Here is an 18,502-nt window from a genome sequence, read left to right on the forward strand (position 1 = left end):
TTTTTTTTTTTTTTTTTTTTTTTTGAAGTTACCTACATTTATTACTGTTTTTCTTAAAGCTGTCTCTGTGGAGTGGGTGAGTAAAGGGCCACAATAATGTTTTGGAGCTTAAATACCTGGGCTGGTAAGGTTTTTGCCCCTCACATTGACACAAAAATGGTAATGCAATATGGCATCTTTGGTGTTGTAAAATGAAGACTGTTTTACCGCAGTCATGTATTTGTATTTGCAAAACATCAGTGAGACCTACTAAGGAAGACTCTTATTTTTGTGACTGAACAGCCCCTACCCCTTTTAAAAATCTTATTCTCATCTTTTTGAAGTAACTGAAAATTTGTAAAACTTGGGAAGATTTTATTTCTAGTCCCAAATTGTGAAGCATAGATAAGTTAGCCCTTTAATTACTTCTTCCCATCCCAACAGAGTTAAATTAGTAGCTGGTGCTGTGTTTCAGGATTAAAGGCCCACTTTTTTGAAGGCATTGAGTATTGCCAGCTCCCTTTGAGCTGATGCTCCTGGGTTCGTTCAAGCTGCCCGTGCCTGCCTCGGGCGCCCCGTAACGACTCAGCTGGCGCCTTCTCCTTTGGAAGCGCAAAGCCGATTTGGRGACCAAACTGGTGTGTTGAATGATGAATCAATGTTGTCTTTTAGTCTTCGAAAAGCTGTTGTAGGGTAATTTGTTGCTGCTCTATCAAATGTACTGGGTCAGATGCGCTGAGCCCCGTGGTGGTAGGTACCTCTAAAGCTGATTTAAGAAATAAAGTCGCCACAGATAAAAGCCAGCTGAGTATTTGATGGCTTTTGGGAATGTTTTCTAGCCTCTAGCTACGCTAAAAGCATCGTCCCCCACCAAGCTTGGCGCTTGTTGCAGAAAGCTAATCAACGTCATAGCTTCTTTGGGTTACAGACAAATGAGCTTAACTTGATTAGCGGTGCAAAAGACAGAAGCTGCTTTTTCTTGTGTGATACGCGAAGATTTGTTAGCCCAGTTAGTTGAGGTTCTTCTGGCCTTGCGCAGAGCGTTGACTGCTCTAACGTGTGATGCACTCTGCCAGCAAGTGACAGTGTCGCTACTGCTGTGGTTCGGCAGTAACATTTTTTTTTCCCCCGAAGTTCCTCACTTTGTACCAAGGCATCCATTGCAGCTATTATGTGTGCTTTCTCTCTTGTCTTCATTTGCACTGATCCAAATATTAATAAGGGGWAATTATTTAATCTTGTTTTCCAATTTTATTTCCTTCACTATAGAGTATTTTTCCTTTTTTTGGCAGAAACTAGTATTGTAATACTTTTTCCCCCTCCACCCCTTTTAAATGCGCGTAGAAGCTCTGGTAGCATGCCTGAAGATTTAAAAGCGTTATCAGGATTAATTTCATCAAAGMTAAATTAATCCTGTTTACAAATATGCCAGAGTGTCAGCATTTGTCTRTTAGCAATATATTTATATTTAGTGCTCCTGATGTTAAGAAATCCTTACGAGTAGTGTTTGAAAGGCATTTTCCCCTTCCCCCTGCCCCTTTCTTCTTAAGTGTAATTGTTGCTCTAATTTTTAACGTGCATGTGAATACTGGTGTTGCTAATATGTGAAGACTTAGGTAAAATCTTCCAGGAAGCTTTTCTGTTTGGAACAAGGCTGCACAAGGAATTTACAGGATTGCATAAAAGACTGCACGTGAGCGCTGCATTGCTCGTATCGTAATCTGGATGCGAGGGGAGAGGCTGCACGTCTGAATTCAAGATCGATTTTAAATTCCCTCTCAAATGCTAAATGATTTTTGGTGYTACATGCAGAAATGATGGGGAAAGAGATAGGACCGTCATAAGCTTTATGAAGTTTCTAAGGGAACAGAAAGAGCTTGAAAAATGAGGCGAGTAGCTCTCGTAAGAATTTGAGCATAGAAAGATGCCTGGCTGATGGGATAAACCTTGTGGGTTGTGTTGCTTTAACTGGTGTCCCTGTATCAGAGGGGCATTCAGCATTAAACAGCCCGAGCACAACCGTGAGTTGTTAGTAGCAAAGAGCAAAGGCAGCGAAGTGAAAAGGCTCGGAAGGGGACAGTGTAATAAAAATAACCTGTCAGACTGTATTTTCTGTGAAGCTGAGGCACCTCGTGAGCTAACTGAACACCCACTGCATTTTCAAAGTGCAGTAGAAACATCTCCTACTTAAATACGCTCCCTTCTTATTTTTCCCGTAAAGACAAGCGCCGAGATGCAAAGACGCTCTCCCAACAGGAAACCTTTTACAGAGTACTAAATCTGGCAAGAAATGTGGAGGAACGGTTTCTTGCATTGGAAACATGATTTGTGTTCCTCCCTGCAAGCACAAGGTTACCTTTTTTTCTCTTTCTTTCTCTTGCTCTTTTTTGTATGTGTTTAAAGACGTTCTATTTATAGTTGCATAATGTTGAGAAGTGACTGGATTACTCTGTCTTTACTTGTGTATCGCCTACACTTTGCTCTCTAGAAGTTGCTGGCTTTGACTATATTTGGACCGAAACTTCAGATAAGTGAGGAAACTTAAATAAAATACCATCCTAGTAATCTAAACTCACGGAGAGTGTTTTGTCATAAATATAGCTGACGGGCATATATTGGAAATGAAGCATGTCATTTTCAAAACTATAACCAGACTATTTATCTGAAGTAATATAAATTCATATTTTGAGCATATTTTGGTTTATATGTGTTTCCATTATTTATATATTAAAATTAGATGTGCACAATTTCCAGCCTTATTTTTTTGAATGGTTATTAAGAAATGCAGTTATAAATTACGAGTTATACAATACTTTGGAGTAAAAGGTGCTTTTCATAATGTCTTTTCCCAACTTACAAATAACTTTTTTGCCATAATACGAACATGCTAGCAGAGCAACATGATAGATGTCTCTTTAAGTATCGTAGTAAAAGAAAATGACTTGTATTCTGAGGCTGTGGATAGTTTATGTTGTTTTGGACCCATTTCCCAAGCAGTGATCGAAAACAGATTACAATAACAATTATACAGTCAGAAGATGCAATATCCATTTCTGCTTTAATTGAGTGAAAGAATAATAAAAACATCATTAAGAAAAATGAGGTGGACCTGTCATACACTCTACCAATTTTTAGACTTGGAGAAAATGCAGAGTAACAGAAGTGTGGGCTTTTTTTTTCTTTGTTGCTTTTGCTAGAAGTCTGGATTGTAGACTTCACACTGGCTGTTATGAGCAAATATGCAGTAAGTAGGTGTGTTGCTTGACAGTAAAGCTCATGCTAGGCATTATCTGAGTGCTTGGGTTTGGCTTAATGATGAATRTAATGTTTCTGTCGGTGGTAATGTAATGTTTCTTTTATACTGACCAGCCAAATAGGCAAGCTCAGAGAATGCTTTCACAGAGGCACAGAGCCATTGGGGTTGACAGGGACCTCCTAGAGATCGTCTGGTCCAACCCCCCTCCTCAAGCAGGGTCACCTAGAGCAGGTTGCCCGGGACTGTGTCCTGTCAGGGTTTGGGTATCTGCAAGCTTGGAGACTCTGGGCAGCCTGTGAACAGGTGGGAAGTGGTAAGGAAGACTTCTTTCAAAATGAAGTGTTGTGCTGCTTTAGGGGAAATTTTCTACTGTGCTTTATTCCAGTTTTTCCCTKTCCAAATCTGTGGACTTGTGTTCCAGCAGAAGTACTCAGTCTCTTAAACCACCACTACCTGGGACAGACTCTTCTGCCACTGTTTATCTGTGTTGCCATCTTGGTCTTCTGACTAAAACCTTGTACGAAGATAGGCTCTGTGCTGGGCGGCAAACTTAAGCTATGTTGCCCATGTAAAAGGACCTAGTTCTAGTCCAAGGCCCTACCTAGGCTGAGGGAACCCAGCTCTCCGGTTCCTCAAGAGCTGAGTCCTGGAGCTGTAAGCAAACCGTCCTTCCAGCTGTACAATGTGTAGAGAGAGAGATCTTTTCTACGGTAGCCTTGGCTCCAGTCATGTACCATACAGCTTTATAAATCAACAGTTGGAATGGCATCCGGAAGTGAATTGGGAGCCAGTTCAGCCTTTGGAGAGCAGATGTAATCTGCTTTCTTTGGCTAACACCTCCAAGCAAGCACATGCATTTTGCACTAGCTGAAGTGTCTGATTCTCCAGGGTAGCTCTGTGTGCAGCGCTGTAGCAGTTCAGCCTGTTGAGCCCCCAAAGCATGGACTGCTGCTCTCAGCAAGTGAATCCATGCGYCGTAGTGCTGCCTTCTGGGTCCTTTCACTCTCTCCCCCCAGGTATACCTTGCTGGCTGAACAAATTAGTGCACTGTACATGCTTGAGAAACAGAAGGTACCTCTCAACTCTTGTTCCTTGATAGACGTCATGACTTCCTTGGTTAAGATATGACAGTTATTAAAAACTTGGATTAATGTGACCAGCTGGCTGATAAAAGTGAATGTTCCTAGAAGCGTAGTATTTTAAATGGATAGCTGGTAAGTGTGTGACCTCTTCTTTGTGAAAAGRTGGAATACTTCCCCCCTTTCTTTATCTTGTCTCCTTGAAAAGGAGAGGCATTTTGAGAGAATGCCACTCAAAAGTAGCTCGCCCTCTGCAGAGCGGGTAATTGAAGTTGTAAATTAAGGTCAAGCCCAAGTGCCAGCTCCTGATCTGGAGCGTGGTAGGTCATGAGTGCAGGCTGTCTAGAAACTTTCTGAGCATCAAGCTTCCTCCACTGCATGCCTTTTGGAGAAGGGAATGACCAGGTAGATCTTCCTCTTGRTTGTGGGTTCTCTACTCCATTCATTTTTCCTGAAGATCTGAGGAAGATTTCTGTGGTCCCTTTATACTAGAAAAATACATCTATTCTTAATTACACTGCCATAACGATAGCTGAACCTTTGCCGGAAGCCTAACAGGGTGAAGGGCTCCATCTGTAACCGCTGAATTTAATCGTGTTATTCTGAGACCGTGTTTGATGTCCTTTGTCCTACCTCGTGCTTTCTGCTAACTTATACCCATAACCAGTTCYGCCATATCGGTTAATGCTGTAGCTTAGAAATGAGGTTTTCTAATGCAGCCAGTGTCYAAGAGACATGAGGGAAAAGGGCCAAGATTACGGATCCGTTCGGCTCTTTTTGCAGCTGGAGCCTACGGTTGGGCTTGAACGGAGAGGTGTAGCTGTATGAGCTCTTGTGGGCGCTCAGTGAGCTGTTTATCCGGTTACACGAAGGAGGGGTGGCGCTGCTCCTGCTTTCTCTTGCCGGGGGTGGCTCGCAGAGGAGTGGACACCAAGGAGAAAAGAGCTTACTGGGGGGGCCCAGTGGAGATCCCCAGACAGGCCCGAACGTGGTACGCAGCTCTTCTCCAGGAAGAAAACCTCAAACCAACTAAGAAAGCTTTTCTGTTACATTCCAGGGGACTTATTCCAGTACCGGGAGACTAGTTAATAGAACTCTCATTAAAATGCTTTTGCTGGAAGATGGTTTTTGCTTTAAAAATTACATAATATGGTGGCATCTGCTAGCACCACCAAAGTTAAGGGCTTATTAGTGGTTCCAGTCTTCAGGGCTTTAAACGTTGGTCATTAAAATTAATTCTGGGTGGAATTTGGCATAGAGAATCTTAGCCCTTTAGGCAATTTTTGTTATGTAGTTAAGAAAAAAACAACGAAAAGCAATCCCCCAAACCAGACCCCCCCCTTTTTTTTTTAAGTTATAGAAACCAAAACCTAAAACTTATAGGAAATTAATGGCTTAAGATGATTTTTTTTCCTAAATACCGATTTAATTTGAAAGGGCTTCCTTCACTGGTTTTGAGTGAAATCTTAGTTTATTTTCCATTAGTTCATATTGTAAAGTGCTGCTGTGGGGTATTTTTTTTTTTCTTGTTGTTTTTTTTTTCTTTCTTTTCTTTTCCTTTTTTTTTTTTTTTGACTGGGGAACAAGTTGAAATAACTGTTTTATTTAGGAAAATGTAGCTATGATATCTTCACGTTGGCCTTTTAATGTGCGTCGGAAGGGCTGCCCGTGGGGCGCTTGTGCGGGCTGGCGGCGGCGGGAGGGCTTCCAGCCGGGCAGCGGCGAGGGCTGCGGGTGCCGCCGCCCGACCTCCGGCTTCTCCCTCTCGCTCCCTGCGTTCGGGTGGCTTCGGGCGCAGCGGGAGGCGCTGGGGCTCCCCGCGAGGAGGGCGCGCGCCCCGAGCCCTGCGTCGGCGTGCAGGGGGCGGCTCTCTTCGCTGCCCGTTCAGCCCGGCCGGCGTGAGCCGCCCAAAGCTTAGGCTGCGTGAGGGAGCTCGATTGGCAAAAGGAGTCAGTGGTCGGAAGCAGCCGAGCCGGTTTCCCAAACCGAAGGCCTCGCGTCCCAGGAACAGCGCTCCCCGCGCGGAGGTGCCGCAGCGGAGGGCGCCTCGGAGGCACGTACCTCCTCTACCTCTTGGTTTCTCGTTTTTGCGAGTCCAAGCCCACACTCGGAATTTTGCTGTTTTTTTACATTGTGTTTTGAGAAACTCAAGTGTTATCAAATGAAAATGTGAGCTTAATAGTATGTTTCTGTGGTGGGCTAGTGGCCTGGAATATTTCCTGCRAAGGGGTGAAGCAATATTTCACTCAGGAGAAGGATTCTTTAGCTAGTCAGAAGCCGGGGACATCTGCGGGGACCTTAGTGACTTCTTTATAAAATTTCCTGAGATCTGGAGTAGTGGTGACGGTTGGGAGATTGAAGCCACAGAAAGGTCTGGAAGCTGAAGAAGGATGTAAATAATATCTTGTGGTTTGCATTCACCATTGGCTAAAATATAATATGTAGAAATGCATTTCCTGCCTACAGATTTATTGAATATTTAGAGCCAGAAAAAATAACTGAGGAGGAGGAGAAAGGTATTGCTCTTGCTTTATTTCCTCTGGTTCGCCTAAGAAATCTGCTACAATGTAATATTACTTAACGTGATTTTTTTTTTTTGTTTATTTCTTTGGCAAACATTGTATTAAAATCATCTGTGCCCTGAGACCTTCTTTACCAAATTGCATCCTGGAACACATTATTTGCAACAGGCTTATAAACTCTTGAAGAGAAGGAGTTTATCAGCATCACATTGCTGGCTGTGTACAAAATCAGATATCTCGCGTTTTGTCTAAAACGAGCTGGAGACCAACTGGTTAGCAGAAAGTAAGATTCTTATTTTTACACAAAACCTTTTTTTCTTTAATTAGTTGGGGTTTTTCTTCTTTTTTTTTGTTTTTTGATGAGTGTTTGCAGTTGCGGTGATCCTGATACAGTCTCCTATATTTGCCGTGGAGACATCCGCTGTCTCCTGTCAGCGTGAGCGTACAGCTTTCCTCACGCAGTTCCCGGCGGTTAGTGACAAACAACTGCACAGTCCCCAGTAAAAAACATTTACGGTGAACGAACTTGCAGCCTCGTAACGAGACTGTTGTAAGTTGGTGCTTGTACGTAAAAGGCTGAAATACAGTCCGTTTCCCCAGACCAAGTGTTTACTGTAAACAAGTTATGTGCCAACAGCTTATAGCCTGTCTCGTTTAATTATATTTAAAAGTTACGGGTAGCTTGGCAGTGGGTGTGAAAGGACATGGCTAACACCTGCTGAGCTCTGTCTCCTCTGCCTCTCCGCTAACCTGCGCAGCCACGGGCTGAACCTCAAACTTGTTTCAAGGTGATCCTGGGTGGGCGTGAGCAGTAATACGTGCGTGGCTCCGCGGGGARCGCCGGGATGGTCGTAGCTGCTCAGCCTGACGTTGTGCCCCGAATGCACAGTCCTGAATTGGACTCCGCAGGGTTTTGGGGGTAAGGTCTCGCATCGCCACCAGCTAGAGTTGTGCTGTGATTTAAATCAAAGTGGTGCTGAGAGCAGAAGAGCAAGTTTTTTTCAAATACTTGTTGGTGTCGCTCCTTTCAGAAAAAAGYTTTTTTGGATTGCTGTTGATCTTTTCCATTATAAATTTATCTCCTCTCGTTATATGTTTGTTCCGCTAGTAGAGTCTTGAATAGCCATCTCCCTGATCATGAGCTTGTGCATTAGGTTTTCGTTGCTGATCACTTCAGAGCTTGCAGTTTGTGCTGCAGCGGCCTCCTGAAGCTCCACTTACTTGTTGCTGGTGTTGGCGCTCTGCTTTCCAGAGAGAAATGATGGCTTTATGTCGCGCTAGGATGTGGGATGGATGTCTGCGATGCAGAAGTTCAGGTATTCCCAAAGAACCGAGAGCTCTCAAAGCTGATCCTTCTCTGTCTTTTCAGTTAGAGGCACAAGACGCGAGGAGAACTGGCAAACCTGGCTCATGCTGGGGGATGTTGATTTCTCTCTTAAACTGAGAAARCTATTTTAAGTTCAGTTTTCAGGTTTGTTTAAAAAAAAAAAGGGGGGGGGGAGAGAGAAGAGCACTAAACAACCAGTTGGTATACTTAAGGTCAGCTCTGTTGTAGCGCAGACAGAAAGTGAACGTGACTTTAATCAAAATAAATGGACTGCTTTCTCGTCACTGCCATGGCTGGATGAAGTGCTTTCACCTAAATCAAAAAACTGAAGCCCAGCAGATTTAGGGAGTGTGTGTTGTTCGATCGCTTCCCATGGTTAATGTTGGTTGTGTAAGCACGTTTTATTGTTAACTCCRGGGAATTTTTATCCTGATGATTTCCTTAAGAGGACCCATGCTTTGCAGATGGAGCTGCGTGGTCTCTGCCGCCGGGGAAGAGTCGCAAGGCCGGAGGTGCCACTCGAGTGGCTGCTTGCTCGGGGTTTTGAGGGCGCTTGGGACTCAGTCTCCTCACAGATCAGGTGCAACCCTAAGATGCATTGGACAGTTAAAGGTGGGGAATAACGTATCCTTTCAGCAGCTGGGTTAGTTTGTTAGTCGTCTTAGCTTCCTCCACTGAGTTGTTATTCCTTTTTTTTTTTTTTTTTTCCACATTGGACTCTAAGGTGTGCGTGGGAATAAGCATTTGTGGCCTCTGCTTGCTTTTGCTAGACTTGAGGGTTTTTTTCCCCTGCATAGGCAAAGACAAGCTTACAGAATGACCCATGATACAGTCTCTGCTCCGGAAAATGTTTTCTGCATACAGTAATGAAGAGTTATGAATTGTCAGATAAATGCCCTGGTTTCTGAACTTACAACCACAGAAATTGCTTTGTCTGTGAGAGAGACTGCTTGGGCTCTGTGTGTGTGAGTGTGTGTGTTGTGTAAAACAAAACAAAAAAACAAAGCGCAACAGCAACAACAGGAACTTCATTTTTCACTTTCTTCATTTGATAAAAATCTCTCCACTCGAGAATGATTTCCTTTGGGTTTGACACCACCATTTGATCTCAGTTTTTAATAATTTTGGTGGGTTTCGCTCCCAGAAGAAAACATGCTTGTGCTATGAAGTATTCCCACTAGAAATCTGGGAAGTCTTAAAGCCTCATGTTACTCAGGGCTAAGAACTGGCTTCTTTATTAATTCCCTGCTAGACAACCCCTGTACAGTAAATCTTTCCATAACACCGTGCTGTGGAAATTAATCAAGCTGATGTTTGGAAATTGTTCAAATTAGATTAAATTAAATAACACCTAGATGGGGGCTCAAAACTTGTGCTGATGGAAAGAGATTTTAATCTAAAAAGACACAAATTTTATTGGTGCCTGTTTTCATTGGTTGATCTTCATATTGTACTTATTAGGACAAACAAGCCCTGCTTCCTATTTAATGGGTTGGAGAGGTGGGTGGCTGTGGTACTGCTAAGCCTCTTCCCCAGCTTTCTGAGTCCCTTCCTTTTTGATTTTAGGTGCCAAGCCTATGATGCTAGCGTGGACATGGATAATGCAAAGAAGTTCAGTGCCAATAGATGAATTTCACGCTCTAAAGCATGCCCTGCACAAAGTATCGTTTGAAAACGAACGAAAGAAATAGTATAGGACTTAAGTAACTGCCCTATCTTCTAGTTAGTCGTTAGAAATGTGCAACTTTTATTTGCAAATCTTTCAGCCAAAAACATCATTCTGGGAGCTGCATTGCTTGAGTTTGATTATTTTAATTAGCTTCAAGTTTTTGAATACTTTATGCAGAGGAATAGATGGAGTTTTCGTTTCTTGAATGAAATATTTGTTTCCTTTCCCCTTGTTTTTAAGAATGAATTGCTCCCCAGCAGAATAAACTTGCCTACTGGGCAAGGAGGAGAAAATGTGTACTTGGACACAGGTCTCTTGGGTATATATTTAATTTCTTTTTAATTTCTCTGCATTTTAGAAGAGTCTCAGCAAAAATGCGACTATGTTTACAAAGCCTTCTCTGTACACAGCCCTTTTTTTCCCATGAAAGCAACAGTGGAGCTTAAGTCTCATTTTTGGATTTACTTTAAAAATGCATGTTGCGCAAAGATACTGGTCACCACTAACCATTCTGCTTTTGGGGARGAGTTGTAACAGTTTGTCCCTGTTCTCTTCCACGGAATATGAGGAATTCTTGCTGCGTTATGGGTGTTCTTACAAAAGCTTTTAGGTGGGTCCTGTTTTATGTTCCCCTCACATTTTGTGAAGATGCTCCCTACATGGGGTCATAGCATTTTCAGAAGCACTGAGCTGCTTTTATAAGGCAGTGAAGTAAATAAGCAGCAAGGAGAAAAAGTCTTGGATAGTCTGTGAGCATTACCAATGTTTTGCGGACGGTGTTGCGCTCAGCTTTTAACGACACGTGTCCTTTCCAGCCCTCAGACTAGCCCTGGTGAAGCAGTGCAGCGTGTCATCCACCGTGAGCTGCTCCGCAGCGTTCCTTGACGCAGCTCTCCGGAACGGGGAGAGCAAACGCACGGATGTTGCGGGGGACCTAGCGCTTTGGTGGGTGTACGCGTGGGAGAGAGCAGGACGGTCGTTCTGGCTGATGGGGCGTTAGGGGAAGAGCCGAGGAGTTCCACAATTTGTGGGTCGGGCTCGGCTCGCGCTGCTGTAGCACTGCCTGCAGGACTTCATTCGCGATACATGGGCTCCTGCTCTCTGAGTGCTGCTGTACATTCTCCAGCTGGAACGACAGCGAGCACTGACCAGCTTGCGTTGCTCTTCTGCAAAGTCCCTGTAGTGAGGTGGAGGTGTAATACGTGCATCTAGGAGCGAGACACTGTGTGTATCCGTGTGTGAAAACTGTGTTGGCTTTTGGCTGCATGTGGGGTTTTTTTCTTCTGAATTTTAATGTACAGCTAGAACGCTAATTTATTTTCAGATAACGTCATGAAACAGGGAAGCTTGAGGTAATAAATCTATTGGATAAATTATGACCTTACTCTCTCCAATGCGAAATAGAGGGCAAAGCAGATGGAACTTCCTCGGAGAGAGATTTAGTTTTAAAGAGGTTGGATTACTGTTGTTTGTAGTGAAGTAGGTCTGATATTAAGATTCCAGAAGCTATAGCATCTGAGTGTGGTAGTAATGGCAGATGTTGTAACCTGCCCTTTGCTCTCTGTTTTTAAGGTATTAATAGCAGCTTATCATCACCTGCGCTGGGTCACTGAGCTCAGAGATGTTCTTGCAAAACTGCTGCTGGAGCAGAGGCCCTGCAAGCATGGGCAGTAGCAAGGGACCACATAGAAAGTCATCACAGGCAAGGTGCTGCGMGTCCTTCGTGCTGTCCACAAACTGAAATCGTGAACAGCGTCAGTTCCAGCGTTTGAGTTACTTTCTGTAGCAAGACACTGAATGATGGCATAACCTGTGTGGAGAGTAGGTGTAACTTCTGTGTTGAAAAGGTGGAAAGCAGTTCTGTCGTGGGAGAAGCATCCAGCAGGAGGGTAGAGGATGCTGTGGCATCCCTCTCATCAGCTTGCATTCGCCCGCTTACGCTCTCTTGCCAGAATGTCGCGTGCACAACCAGGGACAGCCACAGCATTTGGCCAGTTGTCTTAATCTTTTATGGAGGCACTAACAGCCCCATTGAAAGTGCTGGGACAAGCCGAAGTCGGACGGCAGGATTTTGCCACTTACAGAGGTTGAATTTCATTTTAACTAGTTAAGTAAGTGGTATATGGACAAAGGGGGATAGGGATTTTGTCACTGACTGCAGTGGGAACAGGAGCAGCTTCACACTGTCTTTCCAGGAAAGCACCCAGAGATTTTCTTTCACTGCATGTTCCTGAGAGTCTTGGAATTTGGCTGCTTGAACTTGGAGAATGCATCGGTTTAGCCCAGAATCAAACAGTGAAAAGGGAGCAGCATCAATATGATGCCATAACCTACTTACACAGTGTTTCAGCGCGTGCTCTAAAACAAAGAACTGAAACGTGTCGGCTGGGTCTGGAGGCTCGTACCTGCCGCCGCTGATAAGCGGTTACAGTGCCAGCCTGGGAGTCGCTTCGTGCCGCATGTATCACTGGCGGAGAACTGTGTATCTGAAAAGGAATTTTAAAGTAAATGCAACCCCTGCGAACTCCAGAGAGGAGGATTTTAGTTCTTTAGTGTGACTGCATTTGTTTCAGGGCAAGTTGCCTCCTCTGAAAGGATATAGAACTGTTTGCTTGTAGGTATTGAAGCTGCTGATAGTAGAAAATCATCAAGTTAGTTAACAGACTTTGTACCGAAAGGGAACTGAAATGTGGTTTTCTCCTCTTTTTCCCGTAAAGAAGTGCCCAATCCAGGAAYAGTGATTTGTGTCTGGCCTTACAGAAAGTTACTCAATTGTTCTTCGTAGTTATTATCTTTTAGAAGTGGTTATATTTAATTTCAAAGAGCAGGAGTGAGAGGTAGACTTCCTGGCAGTATAACGAGCCCTAGACAGTGCATATGGGGAAGAGCTTTACACTGAGATTTGACTTTGCCCCTGTATTTCATACCATATCTAGGTAGGAAACAACAAATTGTATGTAGCCAATTAATGAATTTCTGTTACTGGAGATAATTGGGGACTGGCAAAGGAAGAACCATTAAAACAAGGCCTGTAGCAAGTGATGGAAACGAAAATTTTGTGCCGGCAGTTTTTGTGTGTTGCATTTTTCCCCTCGTGCACACACTCAGAGGAGTGCTATAAGGCTTGCTCCAGCAAACTGGCTTGTTTCTGCACTGCCTTTAAGGTTGAATCTCTTTAGTTTATGCCCCACAGTTTGTTGCCATAGATCAACTTGATCCTGTAACTACAAAAGTAAATCTAAAATAAAACAGAACAAAATTGAATCCAGACCAGCCGCAGAGCTTTTCCCTTCTGTGGTTCCTCTCTCAGGACTGCTCCGTTCTCACCTGTGATCCTCTTAAGAGAGCTCTTCTCACTCTCTTCATACATACGTGGGAGAACAGCCTCAAGCCTCCCTGGGTCAGCAGGACGTCAGCTGCCAACAACACAAGATTATCATTGCTTTCATCAAAATCTATGCAAAAATATTTTCCTTGCACAATGAGAAGAGTGGCCATGGCCTAGAAATGGGCAAATAACCCTGTTCCTCCCCAAGAACTGCATATGGGACTGGCCTCTGCTGATCACTCCATTACCTTTACTGTGTGGAGAGCGGCAGAAGGGGTGTCTGCGTCTGTCGGGTTTTCGTATGACTGAATGTGGGGAAGCCTTGACCTGAAAGACTGGGGAAATGCATGGAGCAGTAGAAAACTTCTGAAATGTTGAGAGGGGCTTATTAGGAAATTTTGTTTGTCCTCGTGCTGACTGTGATTTTGTTCCTGAACTGTATTCTCTGGAGCTATTAGTGTGGTTTTCAAATGAGTCAAGTGATGAGACTTCAGTATTTCCCTTGGAAAGAAAACAAAAGCTATCCCACAGGGAAGAAAGGCAGATCTCCACTAAAATAAGCCTTCTAGGAGGTGTTTTAATTTACAATTGTAATCAGAGATGTATGACACACTTCTTGTTCCTTTCTTACTGATGTTTTTTTTGAATCTTTTTCTCATCTAGGTTTGATGATTCCCGTCTTTTGTGTGGTGGAGCAGTCAGATGCCTCTCTTGAATACGATAATCGAGAAGAGCATGCTGAGTTCGTTCTGGTTCGCAAAGATGTGCTCTTTAGCCAGCTGGTGGAGACAGCGCTCCTGGCTCTGGGGTATTCCCACAGTTCTGCAGCTCAGGCACAAGGTATTCAATAATGTTCTTTTCCCTCTTCTCTGCACTGGCAGAAGAGAGCACCTGAAGTTGTGCTGTGCAAGGACAAAGCAAGAAAACTGGTAGCAAATCTGGAAAGCAATTAGATCAGATGCACTGATTGCTTAATCTTAAGATAGGTATACAACAACGCCTACCTTGTTAGCCTGCCTAGAAAGCATTAGCTGGATCTTGCTGAAGTGTGAAATATGGTGACAATGATCAGCCAGCAAATCCATGACACATTTGTTCTGTATCACGAGGCAGGCGACTGCCTTGCCAAAGTCGTCACAGAAGAGCCCGATGGAACCTCTGGGCGCAGAGCTAGCTGGTACCTGGTATTTCTTTTTGCAGCAGGGCTGTATTGAACAGCGTACAATATTTCCGTACAGATTACAATCTTTGTGTTTAAAATGGTACATTTTATGTAAAGACAATATATATATATATACAAGCTCTCTTTATATATATACACTTGTATATATGCATATAAATGTTTGCCTTAATGATGGTGGATAGTTTCGGTGCTATATGTGCAGAGTGATTTCCTTGTTTTGACTTGCACTGCTGCAAAGCCCTTTGTGGACTCCACAGTGCCTTGCACTGGGAGGTGATTCTCCAGCAGCAGTGAAACCTCAAAATAAACAAAGCTTCCCTCTCTCCATTGAAAATATCAGCTTGAAAAAACAAAACTAAAAACAAGAAGAGGGCAGGTGCGAGAAATCTTTCTGAAACAAACTGTATTTCAAGAGCATTTCTTATACTGAACAGATTTATTTCATTGCTTGCTTTTTGGATGAGAGGTCTGTAACTTTCAGTTTCATCTCTGTCATCAGTAAAACTGGTGCATTGTTTGAGTAGTTTAACAGTAGCTCTGCTTGGGGGTTTGGATTTCATCTGCTGTCTTTAGTTGTTTCATGTTCCTGGGAAGCTGAATGCACAATCAGAGGGAGCAGCAGTAGTGTTGAATCCAGGAATTCTAGGCAGTGGTTAATAGCACAGTGCTTTTTGTACAAACTTCTTTCCAAACAGGGTGATAATGATTCATTTCCTCTGTCAGTCTCTCTGCTCTGTGAGAGAGGCTCGGGATTGGCATACAGGCAAAATTCGTGCACAGCTCCAATGTGTTTAGTTACAAAACAGAGTAATAAAAGCTAGGCGAGAAGGTAGTTTTATTTTTAATACAAAACATTTCATGCTGTTTTAGGGACACTTTTTTCTGAATGTAAAAGGTCAGCGTATCCCACTGTTTCCATCCTGGTGAGCCAGCTTCCTGTTTGACAGCGCTATCCATCTCAGTTAACACGGTTGCTCAACACGTTGTGAGCTAACATGTGGAACACACTGCATTAGGTGGCCAGGATTTGATTCTTGGCACTTCTGAAGGGGAATGGGCTTTGCAAGAAACCTGCTCCGAGGAGGCATGCCATTCAGTGCAGTGATCCACACTGGCTGAGCATCTCACTGGGGGAACCTCGCTTTTGCAGCATCTCTCCGTTGTGAGAATACCAAGGAGGAGAGGCAGATTGACTCACATAGAATATTAGTCACTGTGCAGGGAGGAAACAGCCACTGCGTTTTTGAACTACAGACTACAAATAAGCAGGTTCAGATACCAATCTATTGCTCAGTGTGTTGCTCAAAGACCTCATCTAGAAAGTAAAAGGTGAATCTCTAATTCTTTTAATTACCTTAAAAGAAAAGGCTGGCATTTTTCTCTATAAGGCAGCAATTACTCTGCATTAGGAAACAGTTTAAAAATGACAGAAAATAGTTTAAAGATCTGTCAGCTCCCAAATCTCTTATTTGGTCAGTTTATTTACGTTCACACTGGAGGACAAGTTCTCCAAAGTTCTTTTGTTCCCGCTGGGCAAATCCTGTGGGACATGCTGATTTTCAGAGACGAAGCTGATGTATGCGGCATGCTCTGTAACAGGCTGCTTCTGTGCTGGCTGCTTGAAAGCTGAGAGATGAGATACAGAGAGATGAGAGGCAGAGGCAGAGTGCTAAAAGATCGCTGAGATTGTCTAGGTTTGCAAGATAATTTATCAAATGTTGGGCTATAATATGTTATATAGGGTTGACAAAAGCATACTGATAAATTGTTAATACAAAGATTTATTTAGGCACAGTTTGCTGATTTTAAAAAGAGGAAAATAAAGCTATTTGCTTTGTCTTTTCTGGTTAGAGGAGAAGTCTGCTTGTGTTCTAATGCTTGGGATGGATTTCATTTATCAATGTACATTGATAAACAGTCATTTAGTTCTCTTTTATGCCTTAGGATCAGCTGAATTATAGTATCCACATAGAAGATGAAATCCTCAGATTCATTTTTCAAAGTAGAAAAGCTCTGAGCAACGTGCTCTGCAGAACACTGACATGAGTAGGTGTCCTCAGGCCCTCTAGGGACAAAGTAAATGTGAGCTTGTCAGAGCTTTTCTATTATAAATGCTGTTCAAGCAGTAACGTAGAGTGGAATAATTGTCACCTTTTTGAGTTGGGAAAATGTTTATTTGCCCCAGCCCTCCTTGCCGTTGCTCTCTGCTAGGAGTAGCAATGTTCACTTCATCCCGTGGGAAACCTCCTCTTGCCTTTGAGCGGTCGGTTCAGAGCAGCATCTCTGGGAGCGGATGAGAGCTGGGTGCGGGGAAGAGGGACGGTGGCAGCAGAGAGAAGAGCTCTGTCATTCCCCACCGCCTTTGCCGTGCTTCGCTGCGGCCCCTGCGCGGAGCTGCGGGGGCTCGAGCGGGCAGCGTGGGACTCGTGCGCAGGGCCCCGTCCTGCGCTCCCCATCGTGGTGCGCTGCGGCGGGGCGCCTCGCAGGCAGAGCCCCGGCGCCAAAAGCAAACCTGGTGCGGAGGAGTGGCGGGTCTCAGTGTGAATAATCTTGAGAAAAGCAAGTATTAGGAGGTATAGGCGAAGGTGGCCCCGGGCCTTGCTGGAAGAAGCTCTTTGTTCCCACACAGCTTGGGCAGGACGTGTTCATTCCACAAACAGCTGCAAGTGTTTTTTATTGACGGTGGCGAGAGAGGAGGCTTATGCAGCGAGCGCTGCCCTCGTGAAACTTCCCTTTTCTGACAGGAGCTGTGAAAAGTCTTCTGGAGCCGAATGGGAATTTGTTAACAGCTTGGCTCTGGCATGTGGAAGTTGGCGGTGTGAATGGCAACAGAGGTTTAATAAACATTTATGTATTTTTCCTTCATCACTTGAGTTTACACCTGACAGTAGGGACCCTGCTGCATGTGCCTTCCTGAGAGGAAGAGTCAGGCTGCCGAAGGGCGCCTGTTCTGTTTTGTGGGTAGGTCAGTAAGCCTTGCGTGTCCTGGTGCCTCTTTTTCTTTCTTGTGGGTATGTGTATATATTTTTTTTCTTTTGACCAATTCTGTGTTCAGTGTYGTGAGTGTACGCGGAACTGGCGTATGTGACCTGCAAAAGCTCACGAAGCTGAGTGGGTGCTCGACATGGAGCTTGCCTGCTCCTTCGCGGTGGTTGTGCCAGCTGTCAGCTGCGGTTCGTGGCGCGCCTGTTTTGTAGCTTTAGCTGGCACTGTGGTGCCCGTTCTGCAGGTTGGTGKTGTGGCTGCAATTCCGCTGCGCAAGGTTACTAGCGCTGATCCTAGCTCTTGGGAGCAGAGCCCGTAGCAAGTACGTGGCTGAGCAGGGGCTGGGCAGAGCAGCCTGAGCAGAGGCACCAAGGAAAGGGAAACACAGCAAAGCGAAGTGGTGCTGGGGTGCCACGAGGAGCAGAGGGAAGGGTGAGAAAGCAGAGTAAAGTTAGCACAAGGCGAGAGAAACGTCGACTCTTTCCCACCTCTGTCACTGAAGAGATGGCCGACTCCTTGCTCTTGACGTGCTGCCCGCGAGCAGACCCGCTGCAAGAAGTTTCAGTGCCTTTAGGAGAAAAGAGCAGAGTATTCTGTCCCATCGAGTGGAGTTGCAAGAGCTGGGCCCRCAGGAGAGCGATGCCATGTGGCAGGATGGGGGGAATCGTGACTTAGCCAGCCGAGGTGAGRCGTCTTCGGCCTTGCACGGCTGGAGAAGGGGGAAGGAGACTTGCGTTGCTGTTGCACCAACACTTGGACAGAGTACCACGGCCCTCGCAGCCCAGACTGCAGGYGTTTCAGCGGCGAGCTCTTCATCTCTCTCCAGGGTGGTACGAGCTCAGCCCTGCTCTCTGCTATTAATTGGATGCCTCTTGCAGTTGCTGCCTGCATTTAAGCAGTATTTCAAAGCAAGGACCAGATCTGCTTGGTACGTTGCCATTCAGGAATCAGTGCAAACCCTGTGTGAGTGTGGCAGGTGGGATGCCGAGCTCCTCTGCTCTTGCTAGCCTCTGCAAGACCACTGCAACTGTCTTGCCACTTGCAGGATTATAACCCCGTGTACAAAGATTTGAAAAGTGTGAATACCAGTGAGGGAATGGATTTGCCTGAGTTGGTCTGAGAGCACAGGGCTCTAGGGCAATTAGAAGAACCTGAGCAGGAGATTACCAGAGCG

The 18,502-nt window shown here is 44.6% G+C and overlaps 1 protein-coding gene across 1 annotated transcript in view; it reads left to right on the forward strand.

Moving 5' to 3' along the window:
- Positions 1–18,502, forward strand: part of SATB2 (SATB homeobox 2) — a 125,317-nt gene that overhangs the window by 1,904 nt on the left and 104,911 nt on the right. Inside the window, exon 2 of the mRNA XM_085299557.1 lies at positions 13,824–14,000. Coding sequence (XP_085155683.1) covers positions 13,824–14,000 — 177 coding nt within the window. The remainder of the gene's footprint in view (positions 1–13,823; positions 14,001–18,502) is intronic.

The sequence above is a fragment of the Rhea americana genome, unplaced genomic scaffold (genome assembly GCF_003343005.1).
Source record: "Rhea americana isolate MKP2758 unplaced genomic scaffold, rheAme1 scaffold_15, whole genome shotgun sequence".
In the NCBI taxonomy this organism is placed as follows: domain Eukaryota; kingdom Metazoa; phylum Chordata; class Aves; order Rheiformes; family Rheidae; genus Rhea; species Rhea americana.